At 44.5% G+C, this 25,409-nt stretch overlaps 1 protein-coding gene across 4 annotated transcripts in view; it reads left to right on the top strand.

The window, feature by feature from the left end:
* The window catches only part of UTP25 (UTP25 small subunit processome component), a 28,274-nt gene extending 5,488 nt beyond the window's left edge, over window positions 1-22,786 (top strand). For all 4 annotated transcript variants that reach the window (XM_019976657.2, XM_070768660.1, XM_070768658.1 and 1 more), the window contains 8 exons: window positions 845-933; window positions 2,263-2,673; window positions 5,867-6,086; window positions 12,018-12,220; window positions 13,583-13,765; window positions 13,899-14,011; window positions 14,728-14,973; window positions 22,190-22,786. In XM_019976657.2, coding sequence (XP_019832216.1) covers window positions 845-933; window positions 2,263-2,673; window positions 5,867-6,086; window positions 12,018-12,220; window positions 13,583-13,765; window positions 13,899-14,011; window positions 14,728-14,973; window positions 22,190-22,433 — 1,709 coding nt within the window. In that variant the 3' untranslated portion in view covers window positions 22,434-22,786. The remainder of the gene's footprint in view (window positions 1-844; window positions 934-2,262; window positions 2,674-5,866; window positions 6,087-12,017; window positions 12,221-13,582; window positions 13,766-13,898; window positions 14,012-14,727; window positions 14,974-22,189) is intronic.
* Window positions 22,787-25,409: the final 2,623 nt, after the last annotated feature.

The raw sequence follows: 25,409 nt of genomic DNA, 5'->3' as shown, positions 1-25,409 counted from the left end.
GAATTCTGATTTCCTATTGTTCACCCTTATCTTAGGTTTTGTTGTTAGGTGCATTGCATTTGAGGTTTTACTGCCTGGGTCCTGAATAGGTCGTTGAACTTTGCTTCTGAAATGGGTGGGACTGGAAGAGCAGACTGGTGCCAGAGCAGAGCGCTGAGGATGACCCCGAGAGCAGGTGGTGCCGTCGGAGCCTTTGTTCGCCTCGGTTGGGTGTTGAGCATGTCTAGGTGTCTTCAGTGCAAGTTAAATCAGACACGAAACCTGCCCGCAGGGATCTTAAGGTCTAATTAGATGAGGTAGGGCATTCACACGTGTGTTGGGGTGGATGGTGGGGGTCTGGAGAGTGATGACTGTCTGTAGGGGACCAGAGGTGGCCTCTTCGTGGAGCCAGCGCTGTCCTGACACAGGAACCTCCTGGGAAGTAGTTGTTTACCATGAGTCAGGGGTAACACTCAACTGATCCTGTTTGGATATATGAAAATGAGGTGAAGGAGAGGATAGAATTTTCAGTTAAAGGAAGGAAAACCACAGTGGCAGAAGAATTTGAGAGCCATGTCATTCAAAAATTACATTGGAGAAGTAGGTTAGAGATGTGTGTTGATTTTCAGACTGAGAATTTTCTTCAGAGGTTTTTGAGCTCGGAAATAACGTGACTAAAGAAATGCTTTAGGGAAGTGAACGTGTCAGAAACTTTTAAGCTCTGGACTGGGATAAATGATGGGGGAAGTAGGTGGAGGAAAAAATCGAGTTAACATCATGAAGAACATCATGTCATTAAAAGGGAAGACCGAAAAATCCCTGTCATTTGCTCTAACTGTTCTAATCTTCTTTATTTCTGAATTAGATCCATTTGTACAACATGTGAACACAAAACTGAAAGAAAAAGAAATCCAGGCTGTTGCCACAAACCCCAAAACTACCCACCAGCTAAAAGTAAGCGTCATTCCATCATCACAGTCACAGATGGGGAGGAGCGGTGATCTTGGGTTCTACTGATCTCCCTAAATGTGTGATACACACCAGTGGCAGATGACTTGGGGAGCAGGACACAGGAACGCTGGAAGAGCCTGGGCGTGTGCTCACTCGCTTAGTCACGTCCGACTCTACGACCCCGTGGACTGTAGCCCTCCAGGCTCCGTGTTCGTTGAAATTTTTATTGAGATAGTTCTTACAGATGTGGTTGTAAGAAATAACGCAAAGATACCCATGTACTCGATGCCTGGTTCACCCCAGTGGTAATGTCCTGCAAAACTATAGTACAGTATTGCAGTTAGGAAGTTTCCATTGAGCCAGTCTCCTTGTCTTGTTCAGGTTTCCTTGGTTTTGCCCCTGTTGATTTATGTGTGTTACTTAGTTCTGCACTGTTTTATCACATGTAGGTTCCCATTTCCACCACTACAGCCAACAGCCAGAGCATTTCCAGCTCTGCAAAGATCCCTCCTCTTCTCTGGAGCTGTTTTATGACCGTACCCACCTCCCTTCCCCTTGGTAATAAGCGCTAATCTGTTCTCCATTTCTGTCATCTTGTTATCTCAAAAGTGTTCTAGAAATACAGTGATACAAATTGGCTTTTTTCACTCAGTACAGTTCCCTGGAAATTCATCCTACTTGTTGGCATATCTTTAGTAGTTAATTCTTTTTTATCACAGAGGTCATCCTTTACTGCTAAGATCAGCAGTTTTGTTAGAGTGCAAACATCCCCGCTCCCCCCCCCAAAAAAAATCCCAAACAAAAACCTTGTTCAAAAAAAAAACCTTGCTCCGTGCCCAGGTAAATTTGGAAAACTCTGGGTTAAACAAAATGGAACAGAGTCCTTGTTACAGGACTCAGCAGAACCTTCATATCTATTCTGCTGTGACTCTCCCTGAGGGGGATTAGGTTTTATAGTGTTTTCAAAGTTACTTGACCATTGGGTACCTGTACCTTTTTTTTTGTCTAGAATAAATTTTGACTTCCTACAGTGTGGTCCACAGCACAGTCTGTGACCCACTGAGTGAAGAGCTCACAAGTTTTCTAAAGTCATAAACCTGGGGCTCTAACCCTTAGCTCTGTTCTTTCTTGTTTGTCTGAATCCTGTAACCTCTGAATCTCAGCGTTTGCTAAACTGTAAGAAGAGCATTATAGCATTTACCTTGCACAGTTGTTGTGAGGATTAAGTGAGAGAACCTGTAAGTCATCAAAGGCCTTTGTAAGTTATGAAGTACTGTATGAATGTAAGGTACTGTCATTCATTTCTAACTTCTTGATTCTTTTCTCCCTCAGTGGCCCATCCTGGGCCAGGTTGTCTTTTCATCCAAGTTTCAGAAGTTGGAAACCTTTAAACCCCCAAAGGACATTGACTTAAAGTCAGTTCATCTTCAAAAGCCCCTGGAATCCACCTGGATCAAGACCAACAGCCAATTCCTCTCTGGTCCCCAAAAATCAAATAGCCCCTTCACACCCCTCCAGAAAGAGCTCTTCTTAATTATGAATTCTTACCGGGACCTGTTCTACCCAGAAAGGACGGCCCTGAAGAATGGGGAAGAGATCCGACACGTGTACTGCCTGCATGTGATAAATCACGTCCTCAAAGCCAATGCCCAGGTGCTTGGCAACAACAGCAGACGCCGAAGCCAGAAACTTGGGGTGGGTGACGATGACGACTTCAGGGACCAAGGGCTGACAAGGCCCAAGGTGAGTGGCCCCAGAACTTTGCCCTCAAGGAGGCTGTAAGGCACCACAATCTAGGCCCTGGCACTTAGAAGGTTCTCAGGTGCTTTAATGCTTGGAGTAAAGAACAAGTCCAAGACTGAGCGTATCAGCCGGGTGGTGTTAGAGTAGTGCAGCAGACAGCTCAGTGGGCTGTCTCTAACAGTGGCTCTGCCTGAAACTTGAGTAGGAGGCACCTGCGTGATAATTCTCCCTAAAGATAAACCCTGATCCTCTGTGTAAGTAGCACTGCACTGTAAATCTCTTCTTTGTGACTGTCAGAGCTGGACAGGTCCTTAAAGAACTTTTTGTTCGATCCCTACATATTACATCTGTGGACACAGACCCAGATTCATAAAGGGCCTTGCTAAAGAGAACCAGGGAGACAGTAGCACAGACAGGACTAAAACCAAGGATTCTCTTCACTAAGCCACGTAAATATGTAAACCTTGGAAAACAAAACCCCTCTTTTCCCATTGTATCATTATTGCAACTTAAAGTGATGATTACATTTATGTGGGCTCATAGGCTTAAGCGCCAGTGGATTGAGGGCTTACACAGAAAATGTCTTCGGACTTGCCACGTTTTTCATGATGTCGTGTAGCTAGATACTGTACCTCCCATCCCACCCAACCCTCTCACCCGTGTCTCTGTATTGAAGAAGCCTCCTCTTCTTAGATACTTCTCATTGAGCTTAATAGGATTCTCAGCTATTAAGATGACGCAGCTCTTAAGAGATTTCTTAGTCCAGCCCTCTTGTTTGATAGCTTGGGGAAAACCACCAGACTCTTAGTGTCCCAGCAGGACAGTAACTTGGCCTTCTTCAAAAGTGATCAGTCATCCCCGAGTTGTACCAGACTGAGTCACTGCACCCCTCTGGCTGTGCTGGTTGCCCTTCTGGGAAACCACCTCAGAATCTTGAACATCAGGATAAAAAGATTATCTGTTTCCATTTAGAACTGCCAAACAGAGTATGAGGTAGAACACCCAAATGAAGCAATTTAGAATTTGGTGAACTGCCAGATCTGACTGGGGTTATTTCCACTGATTGTATGGTTTACACAAGGCTTGAGTTGTTCAGTCAGTAAGTCATGTCTAACTCTTTTGTGTCCACTTGGACTGTAGTCTGCCAGGCTCCTCTTTCCATGGGATTCCCCAGGCAAGAATATTGTGGTGGGTTGCCATTTCCTCCTCCAAGGGACCTTCCCAAGTCAGGGATTGAACCCATGACTGCCGGGGATCAGCCCCGGCTGATCCAGGGTATTCAAAGGAGAGACGGCGTAGGCGAAGATCAGGCGACAATTGCTTAATTAAATGTTAATTAAGGATATAAAGAGTAATAGAATGAGGATAGCTCAGTGAGGAAATTTAGTGGAGAAAAGCGGTTGAAATAAGGATAGCTCAGTGAGGAAATTCAGTGTAGAAAAGAGGCTGAATAATTCAGCCAGAAGGTAAGAGAAAGAACGACATGGTGAGACCAAGTTTCGGTGAACAAGGCCCGCACTTTATTTTCCAAAGTAGTTTTTATACCTTAAGTTATGCATAGAGGATAATGGGGGAAGGGGTAGAGTCATGCAGCAAGCCAGGCTTTCTTCCTGCAAACTTATCATATGCAAAAGCTTAGGTGATTTGCATCATCTTCTGGCCCGGAGGCCTGTTAACATTTTAAGACCTTTTCTTCAGAAAACTTATTTTTCTCTAAAGGTGATTGGTCAGGAGCCACCCTCCAAAAGCATTAGATAAAGTTGCATTCCTACAGAGCAAAGGTGTGGTGGGCTACAACAAGAAAAAGAATTAACTCAAGGGTCCCAGGTTACAAACATTAAAGCTACTATTTACACCAATTATATTAATCAATACACTGCCAGGGACACAGCAGGTAAGGGATATGGAAACTTAGCAGCAAACATTGGCCCAACAAGTGAAAATCCCTTCACCAATACAATTTCTAATCAATCTTTTAACTACTCAAAAGAATCTGTGTTTTGACAGTTTAGAACATCTCCTGCCTCTCACAGTTGGGAGGCTCTGAACAATCACATGTGGCCAGAAAAACCTATTCAGGCAGGCTAGAGGATTTCCAAAGGCGTTTGTAGGTTAAACACTGTCACACCCAGGAATTATTAACTGGAGCTGTAAGCTAACTCTTTTTTCAGAGAGGTAGTGGGGGACAGCCCCCCATAAAGTCAGAGGTGTAGGTGAAAGCACAAAGCAGAAAGTAGGCAGACTCTGATTTTGGGGGTAGATGCTCGAGAATTTCCAGGGGGACTCCTGAGGCTCGATCCCGCCTTTGCGTGTGCCGAGCCTCCTTCCTCATGACCTTTGTCATGGGTGGAGTACCTCACACTGGCTACCGGCAGTGATAGAATTCCAGTTGAGCTACTCCAGATCCTGAAAGATGATGCTGTGGAAAGTGCTGCACTCAATATGCAATATGCCGGCTCCCGGCACATGACCCCTACATTGCAGGCGGATTCTTTACCATTGAGTCTCCAGGGAAGCCTTAGCCAAGTGTAGTTAGGAAAAAAACCCATGTACACAAGGGTAGTTAGAAATTATTTGTTAAGCATCTTCTGTTTTTGTTTCTTAACAGTTAATACTAAACATTTTTGGAAACGTTTGGAAAACTGAATCATCTATTTCCCATTGAAATATGATCTTACTTTAGAAATACTTTATCATTATTTCTGAAAAGTGTACCAGGAAATGTACTAGAGAAGTAATGATAGGTTATTTGTTCTCTACCAATACATCTAATTCATTTATTCAGCATATTCCTTGGCTCTTATGAATCACAATGCTGAACTAGTTCTGTAGGAGACAGAAATGAGTAACATTTCTTGTCCTCAGAGAACTTTGTCTGTTTATGTCCATGGGCTTTTGCTGGTAGATATCTCTGTTAAAGGCATTGAGTTATCCTAAAAGGTATTTCCACATTATGCTTAAGAATGTCCCCCAGGGGCCATGAGATGGAAGTCCATAGGACACAGCTGTGCATCTGAAAGATACTCAGCCTGCAGTACTGAGCCAGGCCCGTGTAAGGGGGGTGACACGGATGTGATCCCTGGCCCGGGGCCGAGGAGCAGGGGACTCGCCAGCTCCGGGTCCCCAGCGGGCTCAGCTCGCGCTGCCCGTCCTTCCCCTTGCCCCTCCAAGGCCGCCGCCTCTGCCTTGTCAGGTGCTCATTGTGGTGCCGTTCCGGGAAGCTGCTTTGCGGGTGGTGCAGCTCTTCATCAGCCTCCTGGAGGGCGACAGCAAGAAGAAAATCATTGTCAGCAACAAAAAGAGGTTTAATGGAGAGTACGGTTCCGATCCTGAGGAGAGACCACCCAACCTGAAGAGGCCTGAGGACTATGAAGCTGTGTTTGTCGGAAACATCGATGACCACTTCAGGATCGGTAATTCCTCCTTGTCCAGACTGAAACCCTGAGGGACCTGGGGTGTGAGGCACACATAACTGGGAGCTAGAAGCCTGGAATTAGACATTCTGTCAGAGGGTCACTGGTAGACTCCTGGCTGAACCAGGTGTGTTTGAGACATCTCTTCTGCCAGGGGAGAGCCTTGCCTTGGCTAATTGGATGGACGCTTGGCTAATGAAATGGAGCGTCTCCAAAGGCATATGTGGAAAGCATATGTACATGTATAATAGATGTCTCGGCTCACCCATAGCTGGTAGCTCATCGTCAGTGCTGCAGCGGTCCTAAGGGAGTTGGAGGTGAAGGGGCAGAGTGCGTCAGTCTGGGGAGGATGCATTAACTGAAGGGCTTGTGCATAGTGGACTTCCTTCCGGCCTCCATAGGGAGCTGTCTCTACTCCGGACTTACTGACTTCCACCCAGCTTTTCACGTGTGTGCCTGTTGCATTCAGCTCCCATGTATTTGGTTGGTTGTACATTGCAAAAGTTCTTGAAGACTACTTATTGTCACATATGCTCATTATTTAGCATCTACTATGTTAAGCACTGTAAAGTCGCTGGGGATATAGGATTAGAAGGATTAAAAGTTACTGTTAAGGAAGTCCAGCCTAAAGGCAAATCGGACAGTATGAGATAAAAGATGTGTTATGGTTAGAGGATGCAGTGGCCGTTTTAAGTATTTAAAGCAAATATCCCTACTCAGAGTGGACACAGGACTGTTTGGGAAGATCTACTGATGGATGTACTGTCTGTACTAAGTTGAAACCCAAATAGGATTTAGCCAGTAATGAAGTAGGGAGATCTGAGTGGAGGAAAAAGTTTCAGACAGGAAACTGCAGAGACATCAGGATGAATAAACAGCATGACCTCGGACTCAGAGGCTTTAGCACGGCTGGTGTGAGGTGCAGGGGGTGAGAGTTGATGTGTAGTTTTAAACATGTGCAGGTGGCCAGCAAGCAGCTGATAAGTCACTCTTTTTTAAATTGATGTATAACTGACATGCTAGTTTCAGATGTACAACATGGTGATTCAGTGTCTATATACCTTACAAACTGATCACAACAGTAAGTATAGTTACCATTTGTTGCCATACAATATTATTGACTATATTCTCTTTTGGCATACGTTGGATCCTTTTCATATGTTGGATATGTTGGTGGCCGGTTCACTTAATAACTGAATGTTTTGTACCTCTTGATCACCCCCCATGCATGTTGCCCACCCTCCAACCCCCCGCCCCCATTTTCTGGCAACCACTGGTCTGTTCTCTGTATCTATCAGTCTAGTTTTTTTGTTTTGTTTCTTAGATCCACATCTAAGAGATGCCATATGGTATTGATACTTGTCTTTATCTGACTTATTTCACTTATGGTGATACCTTCAAGGTCCGTCCTTGTTGTCACAGATGGCAAGATTTCACTCATTTATGGCTGAGTAATATTCCATTATATGTGTGTGTGTGTATATCTGTATACCACAGCTTTATCTATTCACCTACCTACGGACGCTTAGGTTGCTTCCATATCTTGGCTATTATAAATATTGCAGTGAACAGAGGAGTGCATATATCTTTTTGAATTAGTGTTTTTGTTTTCTTTGCATCAGTACCCAGAAGTGGAATTGCTCAGTTGTGTTGTGGTTCTGTTTTTTTCCTTTTTGGTGATGGTCCTATTTTTAATTTTTGAGGAACCTCTGTTCTGCTTTCCATAGCGGCTGCACCAATTTACGTTCTCATTAACCATGCACAAGGGTTCCCTTTTCTCCACATCCTTGCCAGCACTTGTTATTTCTTGTCTTTTTGATAAAACCTATTCTGACAGGTGTGAGGTGATACTTCATTGTGTTTCTCTTTTCCTCTGTGCTTTGATTTATTCAAATGTAAAATGAGGATAATACCAACTTACATGATGGCTATAAGAATTCTATAACTCCAGTGTCATAGTCTGTTATATTATTTCATTTTGATCATCGCACTTATTAGCCACCTGATCCATTATTTGTTTTTTGAAAAAATGAAGTGTGGTTGATCTACAATGTTGTGCTGATTTCTGTGTACAGCAAAAGTGACTCAGGTATATTTACATTCTTCTTAATATTCTCTTCCATTATGGGATTGGATATAGTTCCTTGGGCTATGCATGAGGACCTTGTTGTTCATCCATTCTAAGTGTAATGGTTTGCATCAACTAACTGCAAACCTCCAGGCCTTCCCTGTCCCTCCGCCTCGGCAGCCGCAAGTCTGTTCTCTGTGCCTGTGAGTCTCTCTCCGTTTTGTAGACAGGTTCATTGGTGCCTTCTTTTAGTTTGCGCATGTAAGTGAGGTCGTCTGGTATTTGCCTTTCTCTTTCTAACTTTCCTCATCCTGCACTTAGTATGGTAAGCTCTGGTTGTATTCATGTTGCTGCAGATGGCATTAGTTTGCTCTTTTCATGACTGAGTAGTATTGCATCTCACACACACACACACACACACACACACACTCACACACTAGTATTCCATTATGTATATTTATTTATATATATATATACACACACACACCCCCTGCATTATTGTGCTCTTTTTATGGCTGAGTAGTATTCTGTTACACACACACACACACACCCCGCATCTTTATTCATTCTTCTGTTGATGGCTATTTAGCTTGTTCCCACGTCTTGGCTATTGTGAATAGCGCTGCTATGAATATAGGGTATATGTGTCTTTTTGAATTATAGTTTTGGCCAGATATATCCCCCGGAGTAAGATTACTGGATCATATGGTAATTCTGTTTTGAGTTTTCTGAGGAACCTCCATTCTGTTTTTGTAGTGGCTGTACCAGCTTACATTCCCAGCAACAGTGTAAGAGGGTTCCCTTTTCTCCACACCTCTCCAGCACTTGTTGTTTGTAGGCTTTTTAATGATGGCCATTCTAACTGGAGTGAGATAGTACCTCATTGCAGTGTTGATTTTTTTCCTTGTGGTTTTTGGTTTCCATTTCCCTGATCATTAGTGATGTTGAGCATCTCTACATATGCCTGTTGGTCATCCCTATGACTTTGAGAAAATGTCTGTTCAGATCCGCAGCCCAGTTTTATTGTTTGTTTTTCTGATAATAAGTCACATGCATTCTTTATATGTTTTGGATATCAAGCCCTTACCACATATGCAAGTATCTTCTCCTGTTGAGTAGATCACCTTTTTGTTTTGCTGTTGGTATTCATCGCTATGCAGAATCTTTTTAGCTGGAAGTAGCCCCATTTAACATCGCTACGCAGCGTCTTTTTAGCTGGAAGTAGCCCCATTTAATTTTGCTTTCATTGCCCTTGCCTGTGGAACAGATCCAAAAAAAATATCACCAAGACTGATGTCAAGAACGTTGCTGCCTATGTTTTCTTCTAGGGGTTTTGTGGTTTTTCAGGTCTTATGTTCAAGTCTTTAATCCATTTTGAGTCGATTTTTGTACTTGGTGTAAGCTTGTGGTCCATTTTCACTCTTTTGCATGCAGCTCTCCAGTTTTCCCACCACCATTTGTTCATGAGACTGTCTTCCACATTGTATGTTCTTGCCTGCTTTTCATAGATTAATTAGCTATACAAACATGGGTTTCTTTCTGGGCTCTCTATTTCTGTTCTGTTTGTGCTAGCACCATACAGTTTGAATACTATAGACTTGTAGTGTGGTTTCAAATCAGGGAGCGGGATACCTCCAGCTTTGTTCTTCTTTCTTATGATCACTTTGGATATTCAAGGTGTTTTGTAGCTCTAAACATACTTTATGATTATCTAGTGCTGTCAAATATGTCATGGGTATTTTGATAGGAATCGCATTGAATCTGTAGTCTTCTTGGGTACTATGGACATTTTAACAGTACTAATGTTTCCAGTCTATGAGCATGGTATATTTTTGCATTGGTTTGTGTCGTCTTCAGTTTCTTTTAAGACCTTATAATTTCCAACTACAAGTCTTCTACCTTTTTGGCTAGATTTATTCTTAGGTATTTTATTCTTTTTGATACAGTTGTAAATGGCATTGTTTTCTTAATTTCTCTTTCTGATAGTTCATTATGAATGTGTAGAAATGCACCAGATTTCTGTATGTTAATTTTGTATCTTGCAGCTTTACTAAATTCATTTGTTCTAACAGTTTTTTGGTGGAGTCTTTGGGGTTTTCTCCATAAAATGCCATGTCTTTGTGCTTCCTGGACCTGAATGTCTGTTTCCTTCACTGGGTTAGGGAAATTTTCAGCCATTGTTTCTTCAAATAAGTTTTCTGCCCCTTTCTCTCTCCTCCTCCCTCTCCTGGGGCCCCTATAATGCAGATGTTAGTGACTCTCTCTCTCTTCTCCTTCTGGGCCTCGTTAACGCTGATGATAGTCCCCTTGATGCTGCCCCTTAAATTGTCCTCATTTAAAGAAAACTTTTATTTCCCTTTGCCATTCTCTCGGGGTGATTTCCACTACCCTGTCTTTCAGGTCGCTGACGCTCTTTCGTATCGTCTAGTCTGTGGGTTCCCTCTAGTATATTTTTCAGCTCAGTTGTATTCTTCAGCTCTGTGTGTTCTTTTAGAACTTTCTTAATATTTCCTCTTTATTGAGTTTCTCAATATGTTTGTTTATTCATAATCTCCCAAGTTTGGTGAGCATTTTGATGACCATGACTTTGAATTCTTTATCAAATAAACTACTGACATCGGTCTCATTCAGTTTTTTTCTGGGTTCTATCTGGTTCCTTCAGCTGAAACACGTTCCCCTGCTTCCTCATTTTGCTTGGCTGTTTGTTTCTGTGTATTATGCAAAGCAGTTATGGCTCCCTGTCTTGAAGGAGTGGCTCTGTGTGGGAGATGAACTGTATTGTTTAACCTTTTCCTAATTCTCGGTTGTCCCACGAACTCTCTGCTTGTTTCACTCCCATGGAGTCCAGAAACGCAGTCTGCCCGCCATCTGCCTGAGCCTGGCGCTCAAGGGGTGTCCCCTGTGTGGGCTGCACGAGATCGTTGGCTCTGGTGGTGCCCTGCAGGTGGCGTGGGAGGGGGTCGGCGGGGCTGCTCGCTGTCGGTGTCTGCCAGCGCGGCCCGCAAGCAGTGCAGGCGGTGGGCTGGGGGGCGCTCCCCCGCCACTGTGGGCAGCTTAGACTGAGCGTGCAGAAATGGTGCCCACCCGTGTCATCAGGGTAGAGGGCATTTGTAAAAGTGGTTTCCATCAGCATTCCACCCCCGGAGAGAGTCCCCAGCAGTCTTCTGCCCCTCTGGTACATGCTTTCAGTTAGGCAAGTCAGTCTCCTTCACGTACGCTTTGGTCTCTTTACAAACTGGAATGAGATGTGGGCAGGAAATATAAAATTTTGTGACAGTAGGGTTAAAACCATCATTAGTGAATATATTTATCCAGAGCTTTATGCAGAGTGAAAGAGAACTTGCAGGTGAAGCCAGGGATTTGTAGAAGAGCTGTCTGAATCTGGAAAGATAGATAAGGACCGGGTCAGTGATAAAAAAAGTAAGTGTTGAAGTCATGGAAACCACCAGTAAGGAAAAAAACATTTCAAGGAGAACGTGCTTATGCATTAATGACAAGAAACAACAAAGAGCCATTGAGTTGGTAACCCAGAGCTTTTGGTGACCTTAGCAAGAGTCATGTCAGTGGCGTCCTGAGAATCAGAGGCAGACTGCAGTGTGTTGAGGAGTGAAGAGGAGATTTTAAAGTAGAGATGATTTTCTGAGAAGATCTGCCAATGAAGAAAAGGAAGAGAGAGTGGGGGCTAGAAGGGACCATCAAAGCAAAGAGGGGTGATGATTTTAATAATGAAAGCAATTTGAGTCCAGTTATATGCTAAGGGGGAGCTGTGGAAGGTGCAAGGGCGGGCGGCACTTTGAGAAGGTGGAAGCTGGTGGCTTGTGGTGATTAAAGAACTGACGTGTCCTTGGCTGTTTCGTGTGTAGGGGTGGCGATTCTGCAGAGGAGCATCCGACTTTACGCCCCCTTCTACTCCTCGGACATCCTCATCGCCTCCCCTCTGGGCTTGAGGACCATCATTGGTGGAGAAGGAGAGAAGAAGAGAGATTTTGACTTTCTGTCTTCTATCGAACTGCTCATCATTGATCAAGCTGACATTTACTTGATGCAGAACTGGGAGCATGTCCTGGTAATGTTGGTCATTCACATTTAGAGACAAGAAGCTCAGTGGGTTGAGTCTGAAAGGATTAGTCAAGTCCAGATTAAAACTCAGTTAGTTTGGAAATGGAAATGTTCCACATTTTCCAGTTTGCAAATGAGAAGTGTCCCCCCTGCTAGCTGCAGGTTGGTCAGTATCCAGAAAGATAAATTCTTGTCGATCTTTTCAAATCACCAGATAAGAGTTCTTCCCCTTATAAAGATGGCTTCTACTAATAGGCTGCTTTAATGTGGTTGGTTGGTTGAAATCCCTCCTCACCAAGGATGTCTTTATCTAAAATAATTCCTCCTGCAGTTTATGTTCATTTGCTTTTGTTCAGTGTTTGGTAGAGTTTGGGAAAAGATTGCTCATGATTTCTTAATGTGTGATGTTTTACTGATAAATGTGAGGTGTTTTTGTCCTCCTACCATAATTAGTGCTGTGATTTTTTTCTCCCTCTCCACATACTCTGCAGTGTCTTTGAGTTTAGGATTGTGCTTTGGAACAGTCCCCATCATGGAACCATAGGTTCATTTTGACAGTATAAGGCAAGTGAGAACTTACCTTTTCTACAACTCCAGGACTTAGAGTAAGTTTGCAGCAAATAAAGGGGAGTACTTATAAAGTAAGGAATCAATTTATAGTATTTGTTACCCTTCAGTATACAAGGTAAAAAATATGATTAACATAGAAAAGGCATGTTGATAGTTGTGGTGGTGGTTTAGTTGCTAAGTTGTGTCCAGTTCTTGAGATCCCATGGACTTTAGCCCACCAGGCTTCTCTGTCCATGGGATTCTCCGGACAAAAATACTGGAGTGGGTTGCCATTTCCTTCTCCAGGGGATCTTCCCGACCCAGGAACTGAACCCAGGTCTTCTGCATTGCAGGCAGGTTCTTTACCGACTGAGCTACGAGGGAAGCTAATGGTTGAGTCATATTTAATTTGTTGACATGTAGTCACTCCGGGAATCTCCTAGCTTTTTTGAGAACCAGGTCACGGAAGGACAGCAGTTCTGTTTTCTGTGTCATTTTCCTTCTTGTCCAAGTCTGGAGCCAGGTTGCTTATAAAGTAACCAGGGTGGCATTTCAGAAATACACTGTATAGATACTATCTCAGTCCTTTTTGAAAGATCCAGGAGGTAGCCAGTTTGAGCTTTATTTTCGTGTTGGGAATGTTTACCTGACTATGGACAAGTCACTCTCCCGCCTGAGCCGCAGTTTTCTTGCTGTAACTTGGGAGATGATAGTGTGCGTTTCTCAGGGTTAAGTAAGACAAAAGGCTTATGCAGCGCTTAGCAATGCCCTCCAGGGAAGTGCTCAGTAAGCACTAATGGAGTAGTATTCCTGCTCGCAGCATTTGATGAACCACATGAACCTGCTGCCCTTGGATTCACATGGGGTGGACTTTTCTCGAGTGCGGATGTGGAGCCTCAACAATTGGTCCAAGTACTATCGCCAGACCCTGCTGTTCGGGGCCCTGCAGGATGCCCAGATCAACTCCGTGTTCAACAAGTACTGCGTCAATGTGCAAGGCCAGGTGGGGTCTCCCCTTTCTCTGAACCTTCGGGAAGTGTCGGGTGTTGTTTGGGTCACAAGGCAGAAGGGGAGGATTACATTTGGGCAGCAGCAGGGATGGCTCACCTCCTGATGCTCTCCCTGACTCCTGGCAGGTGGCCGTGAGGAGCGTCCCGATGACAGGCTCCATCAGTCGGGTCCTGGTGCAGCTCCCGCACGTCTTCCAGAGGATGCAAGTGGAAAGCCTCGCTTCTGTGATTGATGCCAGGTACCCACATCCTCCACCCTTCCCACTGGACCCTGGGAGTCACACGGCTTTTATCTGGCCGTTCAAACTTAGAATTGGACTCCATGTTGGCTTTATCGATGACTGTTTGCCAGATGAAATGAGGTGATTCCCCTCCATCATGGCATTGACAGAGGAGGACACTGAAGCCCAGAGAGGTGATGCCTCATCCTAGTTCTGATATCTAGTTAGTGGCAGAGTTGGTGAATCGGGTCTTTCCCCTAGACGGTGGCATTTTAAAATTACATTAATTGCTTAATGCTGCATGTCAGCAACTTAATTGTAAGCCCTTCAGGGCAAGAACTCCTTTTCTAATTCTCTATGTTATTTTCTCCTGTTTGCTCACTGTGTTTAGTCAGGGGACCCTTGGTAGCAGAATGGTGCTTAGTATATGGTAGGTGTTCAGTAATTGTTTGTTGACTGACTGACAACTGAATGAATGAGCGATATGGTTATATACTTCCTAGAATAATTCTCTGGGATGTACCAGTGTCACATCCATACTTTATGATGCGTAGTATTAGCGCTTACTTTCTAACGTGTTGAACAAGTTTAATCTCTTTGCAGTGCAGTAGGCCGGATTGGCCTCTTAGCGGAGGTGGAGGGAGACTGCGACTTGCCCAGGGCCATGCGGTTAGCAGTGACCCTACGGGCTCACTTCCAGACCACTGACTCTGCCCTTTGCCTTTCCAAATCAGGTTCAACTTTTTCGTGAACAAGATTTTGCCTCAGTATCGGGATGCAGTCATGTCCCACACGCTGATCTATGTCCCCTCCTACTTTGACTTTGTGCGTCTCCGAAATTACTTCAAGAAGGAGGAACTGAACTTTGCTCACATCTGCGAGTACACCCAGAAGTCTGGGGTCTCCAGGGCCAGACACTTCTTCCTTCAAGGGGAGAAGCAGTTCCTGCTGCTCACCGAGCGCTTCCATTTCTACAAAAGGTGAGAAGTAGGGCTGGGCTTCGAGCATCCTCTCTGGAGGGCCTGCTTCTGAGTGTACGGGGGGCTTTGCAGTGCTGTGGTCCTCCCTATTCCACCTCCTGGAGAGACGCCAGAGTTCTAGGGGCTGGACAGGCTTTTCTTGATGGGTTGTTTGGTTTTCTTGCAAAATGGGTGTTGCTGGAAAAGGTTGTAGAAATGAATGAGTGACTGCAGCATGTTATATATAGATGTGGAGTGGATCCATACTTAGGGTACTTCCTAAGTAGCTTTCTTGAGGGTATGCCCCTCAAGGAAGATGTGACAGAGTTGAGCAGCTCTTGACAGGGACAACTTAAGTGAGTACAGCAAAGGGTGGATGGAGCCTGTCGTAGAAGCACAGATGAAATATTGGGGACTGTGTGGAGATGGACGCTGAGTGCAGTGTCAGTGTTCAGGAAGTTCTCATGTGTCCAGAGATGGTGTGCACACTTGATGTTTATGAAGAGCAAAAGGCGAGGGCCTTAAAGGTGAATCTTTAAGAGCTTCAGCATTTGCTTTAGCTTCCCCACCATGTGACTTTGACAAAAATGTTGGGTTGACCTTTTTTTTAATTAGAGTGTTAGTAATATTGATCCTTCTGTTACTGTTTGGGATAGCTGCAGCCCTTCGTGCACCCAGAGCTCGGCGATTTTCTTGTTTTGCTAATTCTCTCTACTGCCAAGTGTAAAAGCCTCCTTTAAGCCCTTAGCTAGAGAGATGGAAATTGCATCCTATAACCTTTTCTTTCCTGATTCACAGTAATGTTCAGTGAGTTTAAGTTCTGACTTTACTGTCTTATTAATTTTCAGTCATAGACTACTGAGGGACACATTTCCTCAGAGAATCTCTAACAGCTAAGCCAGAAATCTTCTAGGCTTTGGAGCTTATTAGTTGGTGCACCTTGGCATTGCATTGCTTTTTAGTTTATGTTGGTATTGGATGGTGTTCCCCAGAAACCCTCTCCTCACCAGGAAGACCCAGCAGCCTGCCGGGTGAAACAGGCTGGCAAGGCATGACCTCTGGCATTCTGCTGACAACGGTTATCTGCCAGCGGAGAGGCGAGGCATGACTGCATCTGTGTTGATGGGGCTTCATTCTTGGCTGTTTGGCCCAAGAGTTTTAACAGATGCCTGCTTCCCGGCATCATTATTTGCTTCCTTCCAGGGAGTTGTTGTTTTCATTAGCATTGGAAAGTGGTATTTTGGAGGGAATTTGCATTCAGCAGGTCTTAAGAGCCCTTAGTTTTCCAAAAGCTTGACACATCAGAGCAAGTCCTTTGAATGAAGTGGATGAATTGGAAAACTTCCCAACTTGATGGTCTCTCACAACTGTGAATTAAGCTGGGATGAGGACCTCTCTCAAAGAGCAGATCTTCAAGGAGAGGGCGTGGTGTTAAGAGGAGCCCCTTCTCTTAGGTAGGTGGCACAGTCTCCCGTCTTACATCGTTCATTTACTGACCAGACGGTTTTGTTCCCAAAGTCACGGTAAAGACAGACCTGACACGTGCCGCTTGCTTTACACCCTTATCCGGTTATTGGGTTTTAAATGTGAATCTGAGTAATTTGCAACTGCCAGTTGTCTCAAGGTTCCCTGCTGTAGAGTTTTTTGCTTGAGAGGTCATGAAGGTGATGATAGGTATTTTGATCTGCAGTGTCTTTGTGATTTGATTTTTTTAGTTTGACCGTGGGGAAAAGTACATGTGTTTTCAACTTTAGTAACCAACTCTAAAATTCTGTGTCTGTATTCTCTGAGGAAGTAGACAGTGTTAGAAATACTGCAGTTCATTTGTGAGCTAATGAAAAATTTTCAACCTGAAGATTTGTTTTCTTTGGGGAGATGAAACCAGTAGAATCTTAGGGCTGGATTGGCCTTTGGTCATGATACTCCTGAGGTGAGGACAGTTCACAGCTCCTTCTCTGAGCATTATCAGTGGGAAAGCACAGCATGAAGGATTGACACTCAGAAGCTCTGGAGGTGGGATTTCTAGAGTTGGGAAAGGCCGCCTAGGGTGTTTCCGGGTTCTCCTTGCCCCAGTGAGAACCCCAGCTGTAGAAGTAGCAGATCGAGTCTTTATAGACTACGGAGAACCAGCCTTTCAAGTCAGTTGTGGGTGCCTCATTTATCATTGACAGTTGGCAGGTAGCATAGATACCTGGAATGTCCTTAATTTTAGGTCCTGTCAGAGTGTTAGACCATATTTGTTGGGGTCATTGAAGACACAAAACATGTACAGGAGAGGAGGAGGGCAGGGGAAGGGGTGCAGAAGGTTACAGGAATTGGTACTGACTGCCCCTCTGAAGGTGATGGCACCCCACTCCAGTACTCTTGCCTGGAAAATCCCATGGACGGAGGAGCCTGGTAGGCTGCAGTCCATGGGGTCGCGAAGAGTTGGACACGACTGAGTGACTTCACTTTCACTTTTCACTTTCATGCATCGGAGAAGGAAATGGCAGCCCACTCCAGCGTTCTTGCCTGGAGAATCCCAGGGATGGCAGAGCCTGGTGGGTTGCCATCTATGGGGTCGCACAGAGTTGGACACGACTGAAGCAACTTAGCAGCAGCAGCAGCCCCTCTGAAGAGGCCCTGCTCACGTTCTCTTATTTCCAGAAGATGCCTAGCCTCTCTTTGTTGTACTGTTTAGTTGCTGAGTCGTGTCCGACTTTGAGGCCCCATGGACTGTGGTCTGCCAGGCTCCTTTGTCCATGGGATTTTCCAGGAAAGAATACTAGAGTGGGTAGCCATTTCCTTCTCCAGGGGATCTTCCCCACCCAGGAATTGAACCTGCATCTCCTGCATTGTAGACAAATTGGCACTAAGAGATTTTCTTAGTTCTTAAGTATAACACCTATTGGAGTCGATTTTGTTTTATTTTGTTTTAAAAATACTTTCATTGTAAGAGTGTTATTGTTAGCGAACCTGGAAAATCTAGGTTAAAAAAATGGAATCACCTATAATCCCACTGATACAAATACTCATTTTGGTATATTTCTTCCCTGACTTTTTAATGTCAAAAAACTTGTGTACATGCACACAGACACAGGCAATTTTTAAAAAATACCAAAATTGAGATCCCCATATACACATAGGGATTTTTTTTTCTTTTATCTTAAGTGTTTTATGTGCTCATTGAAGAAAAACAAGTTAGCATTTTGGCATGTATACTTGTGTGTTATGGATATGGATTTTTAAGTCTTTTTAAGTCTATATGTGGTTCTGTCACATCCTCCCCACCACCAACTTTTTATTTGGGAAGATTTCATTTCAAAAGACATTGTAAAGCCATCCCAGTGAACATCTCTAACTCCTTCCACGTAGACTTGGCCGGCTATTAGCATTTTGCCCTGTTCACATGCACTAACATTCTGTCTCTCCTCTCTCTCCTCCCACATCTTATTTTTTTCTTCCTGAACCATTTGACAGTAAATTATAGGCGGCTTCATGACACTTAACTTCTAGATCTTTCAGCATGTAAAGTGGCTAGAAACAAAATTCTGTCATTTATTGACATTCCACTTGACATGATTGCAATAACATCATCTAAAATGTAGTCTACGTTCAGATTTTCCTAGTTGCTTTCCAGTGACTGTCACAGCTGTCCCCCACCAGAAGTCCAGGATTTAGGATTTAGTTGAGTATCATACATTGCATTTGGTTAACATGCTTCTTATTTTAGCAGTTTTCAAGCTGGGAATAGTTTCGCTCCCTAAGGGACATTTGGAAATATCTGGAGACATTTTTGGTAGTTACAGCTGGAAGGTTATTCTAGTGGTTCATACAGGTCAAGGCCTGAGTGCTGCTACTCACCCTTCAGTTCACAGGATGGCCCCTACAACAAAGAATTATCTGGCTTAAAATGTCAGTAATACTATGGTTAAGAAACCCTCATCTGGAATAATTCTCTTCCTTTTGTTCTTTGTCATGATACTGACTTTTTTTTTTGAAAAGTCCAGTCCGGTTTCCCGTAGAATGTCCCACAGTCTGGATTTGCCTGTTTCCTTATTATTTAGATCAGTGTTCCCAAACTTTACCACACATTGGAATCCCCTAGTAGAGCTTTTAAAAAATCTGAATGCCCATGTCATACCCCAGTATCAATTAAATCATAGTGTTGGAGATGGGGACCAATTATATAATAGATATTTTTTAAAAACAAATAGGTGATTCAACAGGCGTCCAAGTTTGGGAATCACAGATTTAAACATTATTTTGGTAAGAATTCTACATGAAGGCACAGGGTGTCAGTCTATCCCATTTTGGGTGATGCTAAATGTAATCCCCTGGTCAAGGTAGTTCTGCTAGGTCTCTGCCTTGTAAAGATACCTTTTCTTTTTAATTGTAAGTAATCTCTGAGGTGTACATAGTATCCGTTTTAATGGTAACTTAGTGTTATGTACTTTGAATGGGTATATAATTAACCCAGTTTCCTTTTAACAGGCATGTTGTTTTCTGCTATTATGTACAATAATGCCATGAGCATCCATCTGTGTAGTTGATGGCCTGGTTGCCTAGGTGTTTTCCTTGGGATAAATATGGAAAGGAAAACTTGTTTGTTCAAAAACTGTACACAATTTAATGTTTGCTGTACATTGCAACTCCCATCTTCTCCCTTTCCCCCCCAAAATACATACAATAACTTATACTCCATTAACCTCTCTCTGTAAAACCCTACCTGTTGCCAGTAATTTGATAGTCAAAATGATACCTCATGGTTTTAATGTAGTTGAGTGGAGTTCCTGAGTGGGTGGTTGGCCTGGACACACCTCTTGCATTAGGCCACTAGAGTGGGGGTTGGGAGCCTAGTGAGGATTCGGTTGTTCCCATGGTTACTGTCCAGGTACCACAGACTGCAGTTCCTCCAGCAGACAGTGGCCCGGCGCGGGGCCCTGTTGGAGGGTCTTGTCTCAGGACCTGGCTCCCCTCTCAGCTTTCCCCCAGCCGTGCACCCCTGTGCCCAGGGAGAGCCTCTCCCTGCACTGCTGCCGGTTCCCCCACTCCACACATCCACATCACTCATCCACACAGGCTTGAAGTGGGGCAGGGGCCCTCTGACCCGTCCAGCTCAGGTGCAGGCAGGTTCTCTCCACCCTGGGCTTTCTCAGGGTTCCTACACCACCCTGCATAGCGGCAGACCTCTCTCTGCCTTGTTCTGTGAGGGTCTTGGAAAGAGTTTCCTGCTTCTCCCCACTGGCAGAGAACCTCTGCTTACATCAGTGCAGGCTCTTGGGCTCCGTAGGCTTCATGCCGTTTGCTTAGGGACAGACTGCTCTTGCTTTTTACTGGGTGTGAGTCTTGTGGGGAAGGACGGGGTGAAGGAGTTAATGCCCCTGCCTTGAAAGTGAAAGTCTCTCAGTCGTGTCCAACTCTTTGCAACCCCTTGGACTGTACAGTCCATAGAATTCTTCAGGCGAGAATACTGAAGTGGATAGCCTTTCCCTTCTTTAGGGGATCTTCCCAACCCAGGGATTGAACCCAGGTCTCCCGCATTGCGGGCAGATTCTTTACCAGCTGAGCCACGAGGGAAACCCCGCTCCCTTAGGGTAGTGGATTTTTGCTTCATCTGACCCCACCCCAGCAGTTGACCTTTGTCCTGTTCACTGGCTTCAGGCTTTAGCTTCAGACACAGTATGGGTCTGGGGAAAGAGTGAGTTTTCCTGTCTGCGCCGCCCGCAGGGTCTCTCAGGTCTTCTGCCTTGTCTTCAGGGCTCCCAGTGGAGGCCTGTGGAAAGGACCTCGTAAAAATGAAGTAAAGGTGCGTCCGGAAATCCCAGGGATCCTGAACTCTCATGCAAACCCATGATTGCCCTTTGAGAACGTGTTGAAGGTGTGGCTGTTTCTTCCTTCCCACTTCTATGGCAGCCACCCCCTTTCCCACTGCGCTCTGCCTAAGGTGAAGTGCCCTTTCTTTCTTCAGATGAGCTTGTTGCTCTGGAATTCAGTCAGTGATGGGCTGAAGCTGGCTCATACCTGCTCTTGAGATCTGGTCACACATCTCTCCCTGTTTCCAAGTCCAGGAGCATGACATTGGTCGCTTGAAATGAAGGGTTTACACCACAGAAATTGGCAAGTGCTTCCAACAGCACCTTCCCTCCCCCACTGAGAACGAGTTAAACACACACCAGGGCGCCGCTGAATCAGTTCACCTGCTTACTTCACGACATCAGCTGTCTAGGCTCAAGAGGAGGAATGTTGTTGTAGATGGTCTTTTTCTTGTTAGCATGGAAGCAGTATTCTCTTGAATTTTCTACATACTAAGCAGAAGCGAAACTCCGGGTTTGTGTGTTTTTGTTTTGATAACTGCTGAGGCAGAACTGTGTCTTGTCAACTTCACTCGTTAGCACTAGAATTCCTTTATAGAAAGGGGATGTGGAAAAATGAACCAAGTAATGGACTGCAGTTATATTCTGGAAGAGGAGGGTCTCCAGAGAGATAAGGCTGAGCCATGGGATAAAAAGACCAGGAAAACTTATCCTCCACGAATAAAATAAAATTCCTGAGGAAGTCTAACATCAGATGTGTCGGAATCAGAACCTTGTCAGCCTGTGGAATCTTTTGTTAGGGAATGCTTGACTTCGACCTAACCACGGGCGAGTCCCTAGGGTGTGCCTTCCCACCACCACGGTGCAGCCCTGTGGGGCAGGGAAAGAGTGAGGAAGCTCCTGAAACTAACTGCCTTCCCAGAATGCCTGATGGGTCCTTGGGCACAGTGTTATAAATGGATGAACTTGGAACATCTGCCATGGAGTTAACATGTTGTCAGAGTGATAAGAAAGACTTAATGGGAGAACATTTGCAGTTTATTTTATGTACTGGATCTGACCTCATCTCCGTTACAGAACATTGTTTTCCCTGATTATAAGGATAGTGTTAAATTGGAAGTTGTCTACTTTTTAAATTTTGGATGACTGATTTTTAACCCTTGTCTTCTATTCTTCCCCAGCCTACCTCATTCTCCTCAGAGCAGGCTCAGGAAAGGCAAATTCATTTTATCATTATCTTAAACCAAACATTAGGAATTCAAACATGTTGTCACAAAAAATGAGCCCTTCCAGCTCAAATTAGAGTAGCCCTTGGTCTGTCTGTTATTGTTCTTCCTCCTTGAGCACGAAATGGTATGAGTGACTGTGTCCCTGTAAAATCCCGAGGTGGCTTCTCCATAAATTTCTCCCATAGACATAGCCTCTCTTTCTCCTTCTGGCAGATACACAATAAAAGGCATCAGGAACCTGATTTTCTATGAGCTGCCAACATACCCGCACTTCTACAGTGAAGTCTGTAACATGCTGCGAGCCACCAGCAGGGGTGAGGAAGCCGCCTGGACCTGCACCGTCCTCTACTCCAAGTACGACGCCCAGCGCTTGGCTGCTGTGGTCGGGGTGGAGCGGGCGGCCCAGATGCTGCAGTCCAAGAAGAACGTCCATCTCTTCATTACCGGAGAAAGATGAGAACTGGCCGGACAGCAAACAGTGTTGGCATGACACGTGATGCTTGATGCTCTGCACTGCTTGGACCCGACTCTGATCGCTTCTACAGAGAAGGGCTGCTAGCAGGAAGGGGCACCAGGCAGTGTCTTCCCAGACACTTCTTCCTTTTCAGGTCATGTATCCCTGAAAAGTTCAGCATAGACCAGATTTTGGTACAGCCTGTCTTTGAGAGAACAGGAGGAGCTCGTGGGGGCTCTGAGAAGTCGATAGAAGGAATCCTCAACTTGTGAATCTTTTTGTAAGCTGTAAATTGTTTTATTGTGATTATACCTCAGATTTATCCTGCTTGGTAAAGTCTGTCAGATTTGCCTGTTTCTGTTTGACACCTTCTTACGCTGAGGCATACATTTCTATGCTTGTGAGAACTGGTGGTGAGAAACTGGAATCCTTCTTGCTGTTGAATGTCATCTTTTGGATCGCACAGGTTTTGCAAAACTGTTATTTTTCCCCAGCCAAACTTTTTTAAACCTTACATATTCTATTTTAATTCAACCTAGAAGAGTATATTCATCTACTGATCTTTCTTTAACTCATAATAATAAGTGTTTTTGTTAAAATACGTACCTAAAAATCATATTCTATAAAATAACAATTTCTCCTCTATTTCAAGAAATAATTTTGTGACACTCTTGATGCTATGAATTCATCTTCACCACTTGTCTTCGTCATTGCCGTAGTCACTTGTCTGTTATACTGAGAAGTTGCACTTTTAAAACCAGTTTTAGGGAACCCATCCAGTGGTTAGGGCTCGGTGCGTTCACTGGCGTGGCCCGGGTCCGGTCCCGTGTGGGGACTCAGACCCCGCACGCTGTGTGGCGTGTGGCTCCCGCGTGTCTCGTCACTGTGACACTGACCAGCCACTTGCTTAAGGTGCTGCTTGCCAGCCGTGGTCACTATAGGGTCACTCATTCCCCATGTATTTATTAGTTTATACTATATAACGAGTATGGAATCATTTCTGTATCCAGTGAGTTATAATTGATTATCACGGTTATTCCTTTAGATGCTTAAGCATCTCAGGTGTGGCCATCAGGATCCCCTTCAAGCTGACTCCTGTCTTCTCAACATGTCTCCCCTATACGTGGCCTTTCTCTTTATCTTCTGACACTGCAGGCCAGTGCAGTTTTGTCTCGTACTTGTCATTACTCTGGCCCTACTTCCCTTGAAGTAAAGTCGCTCAGTCGTATCCGACTCTTTGCGACCCCATGGACTGCTCCGTCCATGGGATTTTCCAGGCACGAGTACTGGAGTGGGTTGCCATTTCCTTCTCCAGAGGATCTTCCCCACCCAGGGATCAAACCCGGGTCTCCCTCATTGTAGGCAGATGCTTTACCGCTACTTTCCTTAGTGGAACACTGTTTTAAAACTAAGATTTGAGGGCTGTGTGCTCAATACTATTGTGGAGCCACTGGTCCCAGGTCATCTCAGCGGTCAGAGTTTGGGAATATTTGCGTGTGAGTACATGTATGCACATACCTGTGTGCCCATGACATCTAAATGTATTTCTGTATCCATATTGAAAACCACGAATTTATCCCGAACCTCCATTTCAGACTGACAGCACAGGGTGCCTTTTGTTTTCTCCCTTCCCACGTTTGTAATTTTCTTCTCAGATAGTGAGACTTGTGGCTCCATTGTCCTCAGTGGAACAGTCCACAATTGGAACAGTTTGTTCCTCTTGGACCTGCTTGAAATTTCTTAGTAAAAAAAAAAAAAGTAAAATTAGTAAGAGTAAGGGGTACTCTTACTGCTAAATATTTATATAGGCATTTTTATGTCTCTCTTTCCCCAATATGGAGAGTACAACTATTCATTCCATATATAGATGGGCTCCTAAAGTTTTGCAAATTTATAGTCCTAAGCCAGCCAAACTCATACTACAGAGAACTTTTTTTTTAAAGACATATATTTTAAATTTTTATTGGTGTATAGTTGATTTAAAAGTGAAGTGAGAGTCACTCCATTGTGTCCGACTTCTTGTAACCCCCATGGACTATACAGTCCATAGAATTCTCCAGGCCAGAATACTGGAGTGAGTAGCCTTTCCCTTCTCCAGGAGATCTTCCCAAACCAGGGATCAAACCCAGGTCTCCCGCGTTGCAGGCGGATTCTCTACCAGCTGAGCCACAAGACTGATTTACAGTGTTTTGTTAGTTTCAGGTGTATAGCAGAGAGACTCAGTTACACATGCACGTTTATCTACAAAGAGCTGTTTTATCCATAGAGTGCCCTGTGGTCACTGGCATATTTGTGCCACTGTTTACCGGACAGCCTGTGTATTATGAGAAAAGAATTATTTGCCTGGTTCAGAGAAATGAGGGAGAAGAGATTCTGATTACCCTCATCTTCTATTTCCACATTCTTTTCCCTGTGAATTGTAGCCGATCCGTGGCTTTCGTTATCACTAGTCACAAGACTCCCAAATCTCCGTCTTCTCTGGATCTCCACTCACACATGAGCCCGGATTTCGAGTCTGTGATGTAGCCCCCGGAATACACATTTTATTAAGCTTTCCTGCTGACTTTAATGCTGGCTTATAGCCAGCTAACTGCTTCTTACCCACAGAGAACACCGAGAGTATCAAGTGTGCACAAAGCCGTATTGCTTCTGTTCTTGGTTCAGCACCTGCGAAAGAAGGTAAGTAAGCCTGTGCAGTGGCCCTGGCTCCTCAGTTGATTGCAGAGGGCGGAATCTGGAGTGGTTTCATTACAAGGATACCTTCACATCAGGTCTCCCATAAAAAATAAGGGAGAGGAGAGAGTCTACTGAACTGTGGATAAAAACGCCTAAGCTGGAATTATACACGATCTTGATATTTCCTCACAAGGCTCACCTTGAGCAAACGAGCACCTGTATCGTGCTGGTAGAACATGGAATGGTCCCAATCCTGGGGAGAGGTAGAATTTTAAGGAAGGAAAAGGATCTTAACCCGAAAGT

This window comes from Bos indicus, chromosome 16 (assembly GCF_029378745.1).
Source record: "Bos indicus isolate NIAB-ARS_2022 breed Sahiwal x Tharparkar chromosome 16, NIAB-ARS_B.indTharparkar_mat_pri_1.0, whole genome shotgun sequence".
In the NCBI taxonomy this organism is placed as follows: domain Eukaryota; kingdom Metazoa; phylum Chordata; class Mammalia; order Artiodactyla; family Bovidae; genus Bos; species Bos indicus.
Note: the sequence above shows the minus strand (reverse complement) of the source record. Positions and strands in the feature narration are given on the sequence as shown.